At 41.9% G+C, this 12,621-nt stretch overlaps 1 protein-coding gene across 1 annotated transcript; it reads right to left on the reverse strand.

Annotated features, from left to right (window-relative positions):
* Window positions 1–8,751: 8,751 nt before the first annotated feature.
* Window positions 8,752–12,393, reverse strand: LOC138908632 (uncharacterized). The gene is made up of 5 exons (XM_070199312.1): window positions 11,476–12,393; window positions 9,988–10,608; window positions 9,653–9,926; window positions 8,888–9,556; window positions 8,752–8,759 (listed from the first exon to the last, which is right to left on the reverse strand). Exons 1-5 carry the CDS (start codon window positions 12,391–12,393, stop codon window positions 8,752–8,754), a joined length of 2,490 nt encoding a protein of 829 aa, XP_070055413.1.
* Window positions 12,394–12,621: the final 228 nt, after the last annotated feature.

Genomic DNA, 12,621 nt, shown 5'->3' on the forward strand with positions numbered 1-12,621 from the left:
CTCTACCCCGTCGGGGTAGGGGTAAGGTCTGCGTACACACTACCCTCCCCAGACCCTATTAGTGGAATTTTACTGGGATGTTGTTGTTGTTGTTGTAAGATAAATCTAACGAGAAAACCAAAACGACAAAAATACTAATGAAACAAATAATAGTAATGACGTAAGCCCACTTAACTAATTATATCTGGCCACCATAAGAGATACTGTTCTCAAAACAATAATTAAGAAAAAAAATAGTTTTTCTAACATGGATAAACATATCAATTAGGACAACACATTATAAATCAAAATAAAATAACTAAAATATTGACATAAGAAGCATCGTGGAAATCAATAGACAAGTTGTTAAAGAAGAACAAGACGGACCTTTTTGGAATAAACTTTTCACTTTATTGACATAAAAATCTCCAAGTTCAAATTACCGAAAGATGGTGCCGGCTACAACTTGAAGGCAGACAGGTCGTCAGACGGAGTTCAAACAGCCTCGACGGATCTGGATCGCAGATGAACGAGAACCTCACTGGAAAAGATTTCGAATAGGAGCTTTCTCGACGATAAAACTCGACGGAAGACCTTATTGTTTTGATAACCTCTGGACGTGTTTGTGCGAGAGGTTCTAGGATGGGCTTCGGCGATGATTTGGTGACTGTTTTCGGATGGTTTAGCAGTTGATCGTCGGGCTGAAACAGTGGAGTTTTAATGAAGAAAAAGGGCTGTTTTCATGGCTGTTTGGACGGTTATTTTGCTGGAAAAATGAAGCTCTTTTTTTGCTGGTTTTTATGGAGTTTCAAGGCTCATTCGTGGTGGTTTTAGGTTGTTTTTGTAGCTGGGTTTGGGTAAAAAGAGAGGAGCTTTACATGGCTATAAAAATAGTGTTCAATGAAGGAAAGGACGTGAAGAAGATGGGGTCGAATCCAGCTTTGTTGGGGGAAAGCTTTCTCTTTCTCTCCTTCTTCGTTTCTTTCTCTTTTTTGTTGTTTTTTTTTCCCTTCGTTTTTCAGATCTCCCTCCTCTGTTTTTGCGTCTCTGTTTCTTTTTTCTCTTGCCGCTAAAGTGGGGGAATTAGCTTAGGATTTTTGGGTGTTAATTTGGTTTTTATATGGTAGTGGGGAGTGAGTATTGGCCTTTGGATGAAATTAGATCAATGGCTATGACTAAGGGAAGGGTTTGATGGGTGAGAAAAGGGTTTGGGCTAAAAGGGATTGGGAAGAATAGGACTTTGTCTTGCTGGGCCACCAAAATACGAAAATGAGCTCCCAATTGGCCCAAATTCAATTCTTACTCATTGAGCAAAAAATAAAAATAAAAATACTAATACTATCAAAATATACTAATTAATACAAAATTATTTTTTGGGTATTTTCAAATAATAATAAAAATAATATCTTTCTAAAAATACCTAATACCTAAATTAAATAGATAAAATGAAACTATTTTTGTATTTTTTCAATTTTTGTGCTTTAAAAAATAGAATTAAAATTAATAATAAAGTAAAATCCTATAGAAATAAACTCAAATAAATATTCTAAAAAAATACTAGGACTATTAAAGGTAATTCTAATGTATGGGTCAAAAATTACGTGCTTACAGCTGCCCCTCTTTGCTTGGAAACACAAAGTGTTTTTGAACAAAGAAATAAGTAAGCGGCGTAATTGATTTCTGACCCGACACTTAATTCAAAAAGATTGTGACCGAGCCCTGGTATCTGAGTTGCCTACATATCCTTGGCTATAAAGGAATCATGCCACGTGTAGTTCAGAAGTGATGGAGTGTGTGGAGAGGATCAGAGAGTCGAGTGAGATACCGTTCCGTCGAGGTTCCAGTCCGCGATCCTGTTATTACATCAAAATCAAAAATGAAAAAGACTAACTAAGCCTGTCAGCTATGAGTTACAAGATTTCTTATCTATAAGTCTTCCGAAGCTTGATCTTGAGTCTTGAATGGTTCTTCATGCAGACTTTTGATTTGAACCTTGATGCTTGCTAGCTGCAGGTGCAGATTCATCTCTTTAGCTTCTTCGGATCAAGACGGGGCATGAAAAGCTTGCGACTTCAGTCATGTCTTGAGCAGCCCATATCTTTTCATCTGCTTCTACATTTTGAATTTACTTTTTTTTCTTTTATTCTGGATTGAGACTTCTTCCTTTGGTCATCTCGGACTGCCAGCTCGCATTCTTAAGGCGACCTTCTGTACTTCTAACTTGAATTGAAATTTGAAATGGCTTCCCTCGTTCTTCAGGTGGACGCCTGCAACTGACTTGAAATTTGAAACGAATTTCCTCGTTCTCCAGTGGGCGCCTGATGACTTAAAACTGAAATGAATTCCCTCGTTCTCCAAGTGGGCGCCTGATGACTTAAAACTTGAAATAAATTCCCTCGTTCTCCAGGTGGGCGTCTCATTTTGACTTAAAACTGAAATAAATCCCCTCGTTCTCCAGGTGGGTGCCTGATGACTTAAAACTTGAAATAAATTCCCTCGTTCTCCAGGTGAGCGCCTGATTTTGACTTAAAACTGAAATGAATTCCCTCGTTCTCCAGGTGGGTGCCTGATGACTTAAAACTTGAAATAAATTCCCTCGTTCTCCAGGTGGACGCCTGATTTTGACTTAAAGCTAAAATGAATTCCCTCGTTTTTCAGGTGGGCGCCTGATGACTTAAAACTTGAAATAAATTCCCTCGTTCTCCAGGTGGGCGCCTAATTTTGACTTAAAGCTAAAATGAATTCCCTCGTTCTCCAGGTGGGCGCCTGATGACTTAAAGCTAAAATGAATTCCCTCGTTCTCCAGGTGGGCGCCTGATGACTTAAAACTGAAATGAATTCCCTCGTTCTCCAGGTGGGCGCCTGATTTTGACTTAAAGCTAAAATAAATTCTCTCGTTTTTCAGGTGGGCGCCTGATGACTTAAAACTTGAAATAAATTCCCTCGCTCTCCAGGTGGGCGCCTGATGACTTAAAACTTGAAATTAATTCCCTCGTTCTCCAGGTGGGCGCCTGATTTTGATTTAAAACTTGAAATAAATTTTCTCGTTCTCCAGGTGGGCGCCTGATTTTGACTTAAAGCTAAAATGAATTCCGTCGTTCTCCAGGTGGGCGCCTGATGACTTAAAACTGAAATGAATTCCCTCGTTCTCCAGGTGGGCACCTGATTTTGAGTTAAAATCGAAATAAATTCCCTCGTTCTCCAGGTGGGCGCCTGATTTTGACTTAAAGCTGAAATGAATTCCCTCGTTCTCCAGGTGGGCGCCTGATTGACTTAAAACTGAAATAAACTCCCTCGTTCTCTAGGTGGGCACCTGATGACTTAAAACTTGAAATAAATTCCCTCGTTCTCTAGGTGGGCGCCTACTATCACAATAACACAGACAAAATAGAGAAAATTTTCTGCCCCCGTTTGTACCAGGAACATTCATTGATTGTTAGTTGCATCCCATTATCCAAGAGGGTCCTGAAAACTTAAAACTAGATCTCATTATTCAGGAGGGTCCTGAAAACTTAAGACTGAACTTATCTGGAACATGCTTTCCTCATAGGGATTTTCTGGCAAAGCGAAAAAGATTTCTTGCCCCTTCTTAAAACAAAGAAAATTTTGTCAGTTTGAAAATGTGGCGGTTAGTTTGTGGCATCCTTGCTGAAAGTGTCTGCTTCTTCCACTATCCCGCTTCATTCTGATTAGATGCTTCGGGCTACAAAGAATTGTTTGACCTTTCAATAGGACCTCGACCACAAAACCTCTGAATGACTTGAATCCCTTACACTCAACTCGTCGTATGGCACTTTCATTCTGACAACTGTTGAACCTTCGCATTTCCTACAAATTCATGAATCACTTGACCACCCGAACTTCAGTTACCACCGCATTGCTCATTCTAAATCTTGTCCCTTGTGATATGCCTGGCCGAATTTCGCTTGGTGCAAATAAAAAGCTGGTAATGAGCTTTGAAGTCCTTTCTTGCTTTCTTAACAAAAGACTAATTTGACAGAGACTTAGAAAAATAGACCCAAAAGAAACGAAGCGAAATGACTTCGAGAATTAGGAATAAAAAAGAAAAAACATAGATGACTATTTGAAGAAAAATGGAAAAGAGACTTATCTGAATGAAGCAACTAGATCCAATGATCATGACATGCACTTCGGACTGATCAGCCTAATCCATCCAACTAATCACATTTCAGTTCATGCCATGTCTTCATACTTCAAAACCGGGTTTTCCATAATTCAATTTCTCTGTAAAGTCATGAACCTCATTCGGCTTGTAATGCCCCGAGGGGTTTTCACCAGCAAACCTCTCTCATTTTCTCCTCTCTCAACTCATTTTCGCCTTACAGTGCCCGTACGGGTTTTCACCAATAAGACTCTCTCATTTGAATTTTCTCTCGACTCACTATCGCCCTATGGTGCCCTGAAGGTTTTTACCAATAAGACTCTCTCATTTGAATTTTCTCTTAACTCACCATCGCCATATGGTGCCCGTGAGGGTTTTCACCAATAAGACTCTCTCATTTATTCACTTTTCCTTGTGCCCATGAACAAAGGTGCTACCCATGATGTAAATAATACCTCCATCTCACTTGACTTGGCATCCTCAAAGTTGATCAGAAGGTCTTTCTTTGGACTGTAGTGTAGGTTTTGGACAGGGTTAGAAAGAAAGGGTGGCATGCAGGCTCAAAATAATTTAAGATGAAGGGGTTCAAAATTACAACTTTTGGAATCAGATCCTTTTACAAAACTAAAACTTTTGCCCCAGTTTCTTCGAATCTGGGGAATTTTAAATTTTTATTTTGATGGGACCGAACCGTGTAAGGCTGCCTACGTATCCTTAAAAGGTATCAGGTCGAACGTAGTTCAAACATAAGAGTTTTGTTTTTGTTACCTTGCTTTTCTTTTTCTCCTTTCTTTTCTCTTTTCTTTCTTTGCTTTTCTCTTTTCCTTCTCTTTTTCCTTTTTTTTCTTTTTTTTTTCTTTTTTTTTTATATTTCTAACTCTGCTTCTAATTCCAAAAGAAGGGTATGAAAGAAAATAAATAAGGCTCAAAAAGGGGTAACAAATGATAAAAGTGTTTGGGATAGCAGAATAAAATGCCTTCGTCATTCCAACTTTGAACATGCCTAGTACAAAATGCGATTGAAGATAAGCAAAGAAATCATACATAATATCTCTTGACTGCATCAGAATTGATATCCATATTCACACATTTACCTTCTATGTCTGTTAAATACAAAGCACCATTGGGCAACACCTTTGTCACAATGAACGACCCCTTCCAGTTTGGGGCGAACTTGCCTTTAGCTTCAGCCTGATGTGGAAGGATGCGTTTCAACACCAGCTGACCCACCTCAAATTTCTGGGGACGCACCTTCTTGTTATATGCTCTTGCCATTCTTTTTTGATACAATTGACCGTGACATACTGCTGCCAATCATTTTTCATCAATCAAACTCAATTGCTCTAGCCGGGTCTTGACCCACTCATCATCATCAATTTCAGCTTCGGCAACGATCCGCAAGGATGGAATCTCAACTTCCGCAGGTATAACTGTCTCGGTTCCATATACCAACAAATAGGGAGTTGCACCTATTGAAGTGCGAAGAGTAGTGCGATAACCCAGTAAAGCAAAAGGTAACTTTTCATGCCATTGCCTGGAACCTTGCACCATCTTACGAAGTATCTTCTTTATGTTCTTGTTAGCAGCCTCAACAGCTCCGTTTGCCTTAGGACGATACGGAGTGGAGTTTCGATGCATAATCTTGAACTGTTGGCATACCTCTTTCATCAAATGACTGTTAAGGTTAGCAGCATTATCTGTGATAATTACCTTGGGAATTCCAAACCGGCAAATGATGTTTGAATGAACAAAATCTACCACCGCCTTCTTGGTCACGGACTTGAAAGTTACAGCTTTGACCCACTTAGTAAAGTAATCAATGGCCACCAGAATAAACCTATGCCCGTTTGACGCTGCCGGCTCAATTGGTCCAATGACATCTATGCCCCAAACAACGAAGGGCCAAGGTGCAGACATTGTGTGCAACTCAGATGGCAAGGAATGAATCAAATCACCGTGCACCTGGCATTGATGACATTTGCAAACAAAGCTGATGCAATCTCGTTCCATGGTGAGCCAATAATAACCTGCTCGAAGAATCTTCTTTGCTAGGATATACCCACTCATATGCGGCCCGCAAACTCCGGAATGCACTTCGGCTATGATAGTCGAAGCTTGTTTAGCATCTATGCACCTTAGTAATCCTAGATCTGGAGTTCTCTTGTACAATATTCCCCCACTTAAGAAAAATCCACTAGCCAGACGTCGAATGGTTCTCTTTTGATCACCTGTGGCATGTACCGGATATACCCCCGATTTGATGTATTCCTTGACATCATGGAACCAAGGCTCACCATTAGGTTCCTCCTCAACCACATTGCAATAGGCATGCTGATCACGGATTTGGATATGCAGAGGGTCGACATAAGTCTTATCCGGATGGTGCAGCATTGACGCAAGAGTAGCCAAGGAGTCGGCAATCTCATTGTGAATCCTGGGAATATGCCTGAATTTTACCGACCTGAATCGTTGACGAAGATCATGCAGACATTGTCGATATGGTATGAGCTTCAAATCTCGAGTCTCCCATTCTCCCTGAATCTGGTGAACCAACAAATCTGAATCTCCCAAAACCAATATTTCTTGAACTCCCATGTCTATAGCTAGCCTCAAACCCAGAATGCATACTTCGTATTCAGCCATGTTGTTAGTGCAATAAAATCGAAGCTGAGCTGTTACGGGGTAGTGATGCCTTGTTTTAGAAATGAGTACAACCCCTATTCCGACACCTTTCATATTAGCAGCTCTATCAAAGAAGAGTTTCCAACCTGGATTTTCATCATGATCAGCCTCGTCAACATACATCACTTCTTCATCAGGAAAATAAGTCTTCAGTGGCTCATATTCTTCATCCACCGAATTCTCGGCCAAGTGATCGGCCAGGGCTTGGGCTTTTATCGCGGTCCGAGTCACATAGATGATGTCAAACTCTGTGAGTAAAATCTGCCACTTTGCCAATCTTCCTGTGGGCATAGTCTTCTGAAAGATATACTTTAGAGGATCCATGCGAGATATGAGGTAAGTAATGTAGGATGACAGATAATGCTTCAACTTTTGTGCCACCCAAGTCAGGGCGCAACATGTCCTTTCAAGAAGAATATACTTAACCTCATAAGGAGTGAACTTCTTGCTGAGATAATAAATGGCTCGCTCTTTTTTGCTTGTGATGTCGTGTTGACCCAACACACAACCGAAAGAATTATCCAATACCGTCAAATAGAGAATTAAAGGTCTCCTAGGTTCTGGCGGGACCAGCACATGTGGGTTTGACAGGTAACTCTTGATCTTATCAAATGCTTCCTGACACTCATCAGTCCACTTAACCGCAACATTCTTCTTCAACAACTTAAAGATGGGCTCACAAGTTGTCGTGAGTTGAGCAATAAACCTGCTGATGTAGTTTAACCTTCCGAGAAGGCTCATTACCTCGATTTTGTTCTTTGGCGGTGGTAATTATTGGATGGCTTTGATCTTTGATGGGTCCAACTCAATACCGCGTCGACTGACTATGAATCCCAACAGTTTCCCGGACGGGGCACCAAATGCATATTTTGTCGGATTGAGCTTGAGGTTGTACCTGTGGATCCTTTGGAAAAACTTTCTCAAGTCTCCAACATGGTCGGACTGTTTCTTTGGCTTTATGATCACATCATCTACATAAACCTCAATTTCCTTGTGTATCATGTCATGAAATATGGTAGTCATTGCCCTCATGTAAGTTGCCCCAGCATTCTTCAAACCAAATGGCATTACCCGGTAGCAGTATGTCCCCCATAGTGTGATGAATGCTGTCTTTTCTGCATCTTCCTCATCCATCAGGATTTGGTGATATCCTGCGTAGCAATCCACAAAAGACCCAATCTCGTGCTTGGCACAATTGTCGATCAGAATATGGATGTTCGGCAATGGAAAGTTATCTTTTGGACTTTCCTTATTGAGATCACGATAATCAACACAGACCCTGGTCTTACCATCCTTCTTTGGTACTGACACGACATTAACTAACCAAGTGGGATATCGAGTAACCCGAATGACCTTTGCGTCAAGATGCTTTATGATTTCTTCTTTGATCTTCACACTTATGTCAGTCTTAAACTTCCTTAACTTTTGCTTGACTGGAGGGAATGCCGGATCAGTTGGCAATTTATGAACTACCAAATCAGTGCTCAAACCCGGCATGTCGTCATACGACCATGCAAAAACATCTTTATATTCAAATAATGCTTTGATTATTTCTTCCTTGATTTGTGGTTCCAGATGCACACTTATCTTGGTTTCCCTGAGATTATCTTGATCTCCTAAATTGATTGCTTCAGTTTCGTTCAAATTAGGCTTGGGTTTTTCTTCAAAGTGATTTAGTTCTCTACTGATTTCCTGAAATGCTGCTTCTTCATCATATTCTGTTTCATCATCACACTCTACTTCTTGGATTGTTGTTTCGGAATTAGATTGGCTTTTAAGATTTGGCTAAAAATTCCTCATGCATGTCATGTCATTGAAACCAGCATAAAAAGAACTGTACAGAAAAAAGAAATAAAACAAAAATGAAACGCTATTAGGAATAATGGAAAACGGAAAATTGTATTTCATTGAAAATAAAGGATAGAATGGTTTGTACATCAAAACAAGCAAAAAATAAAAAATCTGGATTACAACCCTGGAATAACCCAGATAACAGAAAGGAAAACAAAGCAAACTACCAAAACTCCTTCCGGGTGGGGAGAGGAGTAGCTTTCCAATTGCTAAGCTTCACATTTGGCCCAACGAGCTGCACATCGACATTACTGGAACCTTCCCCGATTTCCACCATGTTAACTTCATCAAACAAACTCTGGAACCTCTTGATCAACTCTTCATCAAAGTCGACCACAGGTTTTGGGACCGCTGATATTGGGCGTTTTGCGACCCCTAGCTTGACAAAAGATTTGGAGATATGTGGAACAGGCTTAGGAAGTGACCATGCCTTTCTTTTCAAATTTTTAGCCTTTTTCATGTCCTTCCCTGTGAGTGTGAATCCCAAACCAAATGTACCGAAACTTTCACGTGGACACACAGGATGTGCAATACCCTGCAGAGACGAACCCAGTCCTTTGCCTGGCACAAAACCATTCTTCAACATTTCATTTGCTACCATGACGGACACGAAGGATAGCTTTGGACCTGGAATGCATTCTCCTTCAGGAATCTTCTCGACAGACACTGTTTCAAACGTTTGGTACACCCAAGGCCCTTTATCATCTTCAACTTCAATAAATGGAACAATTATGTCATTGTAAGCAGATAAGTTCTCATCACCGTGCACAACTATTTCCTGCCTGTCCCATTCGAACTTTACCATTTGATGCAGAGAAGACGGGATTGCCTTGGCAGCATGTATCCATGGCCTGCCCAACAACAAGTTGTAGGAGACAACCACATCTAGCACTTGGAACTCCATAGTGAACTCAACTGGCCCTATTGACAATTCGAGCATTATATCACCGACAGAATCTTTCCCTCCTCCATCAAAGCCTCGAACACATACATTGTTCATGTGGATCCTTTCAGTGCCGATCTTCAACTTTTGCAAAGTGGACAGAGGGCAGATATTTGCACTAGAACCATTATCAACCAATACCCTTAAGACAGCAGAATCCTCGCACTTCACTGTAAGATAAAGAGCTCGGTTGTGCTCCGTACCCTCCATAGAAAGTTCATCATCTGAGAAAGTGATCCTGTTTGCTTCAAAAATCTTGTTAGCAATCTTTTCCAAGCGGCTTACCGTGATCTTATCAGGAACATGGGCCTCATTTAAAATATTCATCAGGGCTTTTGCGGTGTTCATCTGAATGTATCAGCAAAGACAAAAGAGAGATCTGAGCTGGTGTTTTCCTTAACTGCTCTACAATGGAATAGTCTTGCATTTTCATCTTTTTCAGGAACTCTTCAGCCTCTTCTTCGGTGACCGGCTTCTTTACTGGGATGTGGCCATCCTTGAATGGCTTAGCTTTCCTCAGTTCTTCTGGGGTAAAACATCTCCCAGAACGAGTCAGTCCTCCGGTTTCATTGACTTCTTCCTCTACTTCTTTCCCTTTATATGTTACTATCACCTGTTTGTAATTCCACGGGATGACTTTTGTGTCAACCATTGGTAATTGGGTCACTGGCTTAATAATAACGGGGGTAATACGAGCCCCTTCCACGATTATGACAGGCTTGCCTGAGACCTCTGGTACGATCACTTTTTGCTTTTCCTGGTTCGCTTCAACATCAATCAGAGGCCCTTTCACAACCAATACAGATGGCTTCACGTTGAGCGTGCTTAGCTTCTCCGACACCCCTTCAACTGTCAAGGGCATTGCTTTTGCAGAATCTGGAGCTTTAACTGGATTACTTTCACTAGCCCGGATCATCATGACAGACTTGGAAGAATTCTTGGACTCCCCATCCTTATGAACTATCTCAATCATATGTGCCTCTGCATGGGCCGGCAAAGGATTTTGGTTGATGTTTGGTGCCTCCGGGTTCTGGACCACAATTTGATTTGTAACAATAAACTCTTGGATCGCCCTCTTCAAATGCCAACACTTCTCCGTGTCGTGCCTTGGGGCATCAGAACAATATGCGCATCTGAGGGAATAATCAAGGTTCCTTGGATGTGGATTTGGTGTATTTGGCTCAATCGGCCTTAAAACGTCCAACTGCCTCAACCTTTGAAATAAACTGGTGTATGACTCTCCAAGAGGGGTGAAGGTTTCTTTCCGCTGCTGCCTCTCTTTTCTATAATTCGGCCTTTATCGAAAGCTTGGACCAGTAGGGTTTCGATATGGTTGTGGGGGTGGATAAGGATTTTGTGGAGTTGGAGCACGCCATTGCGGGTAAGGAGGGGGTTGCGCATATGACTATGCATGGTGAACATGGTATTGGGGTGGTCTGACTGAATATTGAGGGTCTTGTGGTGGGAAATAATGTTGGGATGGATTATATGGAGCTTGGGTGTAGGCTTGAGGTTGGGGTCGAGGTTGGGTGTATTGGTGAGGCGAACCCCTTGGGCCACGCCTTGATCCAGAGACAAACATAGTGACATCATCTTTCTTCTTTTTGCCTAACAGGCTTCCGGTGCCACTTTGAATTGCTTGTGTGGTTGCTTTTATGGCGGAGTAGCTCATGATCTTGCTTGACTTGAGTCCCTCTTCCACCATTCCTCCCATCTTTACCACATCGTTGAAGGACTTACCTATGGCTGAGATCAAATGGCCAAAGTAAGTAGGTTTTAAGGCTTGAAGAAAGTACTTGACCATCTCATCTTCTTCCATTGGAGGATTGACCCGTGCAGCTTGTTCTCTCCATCTGAAACCATATTCCCTAAAGCTCTCACTGGGCTTCTTCTCTACCTTGGTCAAAGATAGGCGATCCGGGATAATGTCTATATTGTACTGAAAGTGCCGAGCAAAGGCCTGAGCCAAGTCGTCCCATGTGTACCACCTACTAGCGTTTTGGCGGGTGTACCATTCTAAAGTCGCACCACTCAAACTCTGACAGAAATATGCCATTAATAATTCATCTTTCCCACCGGCGCCTCTCATCTTGCTGCAAAAGCCTCTCAAATGGGCCACGAGATCTCCATGTCCATCGTACAGGTCAAACTTGGGCATCTTGAACCCAACGAGCAGTTGGACATCAGGGAATAAGCATAAATCCTTATAAGCCACACTTACTTGGCTTCCTATCCCTTGCATGTTCTTCAAAGATTGCTCTAGACTCTTCACTTTCCTGAATATCTCATCCTGCTCCACGTTCCGGGATGGTTTCTCAGTTTCAACAGGAGGTTCAAAGTGAGGGGTGTAGGAATAAGGAGCCGTGACTTTGAAAGTTGGTTCCGGAGCATAATATTGGGTATCTAGAGCTTGGAACGCGGGTTCACTAGAAGATCGGTGGAAGGTAGCTCGCGGAGGGGCTACGAAAACAGGAGCAGATGTCGGAGCCGGGTATGCGGTTGTTTTGGCTGGTGGAGCATGAAAAGTTTGGGACGAGGTGCCAGGGTAGTGGTGGAAAGGGGTAAAACCCGGTGCATGCTGAAGGGAAAGATCAACGGTAGTGGGATTCTGGGCTTGTTCCAGTGGTGGGATGAAAGCGGGATTTTCTGTGTAGTTAGCGGGAAATGAAGGTGGAGGATGCCCCCTGATCCAGGCTTGATACATTTCAGCCATTTGATGCTTCAACCTGTGGACCTCCTCTTTCAATTCAGACTCTGATTCTACAATCTCCCTCGGCGGGTCAATAACACCCGTGTCCGACTCTTTGCTAGTCATGACTACCTTGTGCTTTGATCTGGTATTATAGGGGTGACTTTCCAGGATGCCAACAAACTAACCACCTAAACAAAACCTGTCTTATTATGCACACACAATAACTTGGTCAGTTTTGAAGCATTTAACAGATAGGGAATCGCATATTGGGGATGTAATGCACCTGAGCAGTTAAACATTTCTAAATGCTTTGCGACGGCTTATGTGCTTCATCCCGGCTCTTTTCCCAAA

This window comes from Nicotiana tomentosiformis, chromosome 3 (assembly GCF_000390325.3).
Source record: "Nicotiana tomentosiformis chromosome 3, ASM39032v3, whole genome shotgun sequence".
Classification (NCBI taxonomy): Eukaryota; Viridiplantae; Streptophyta; class Magnoliopsida; order Solanales; family Solanaceae; genus Nicotiana; species Nicotiana tomentosiformis.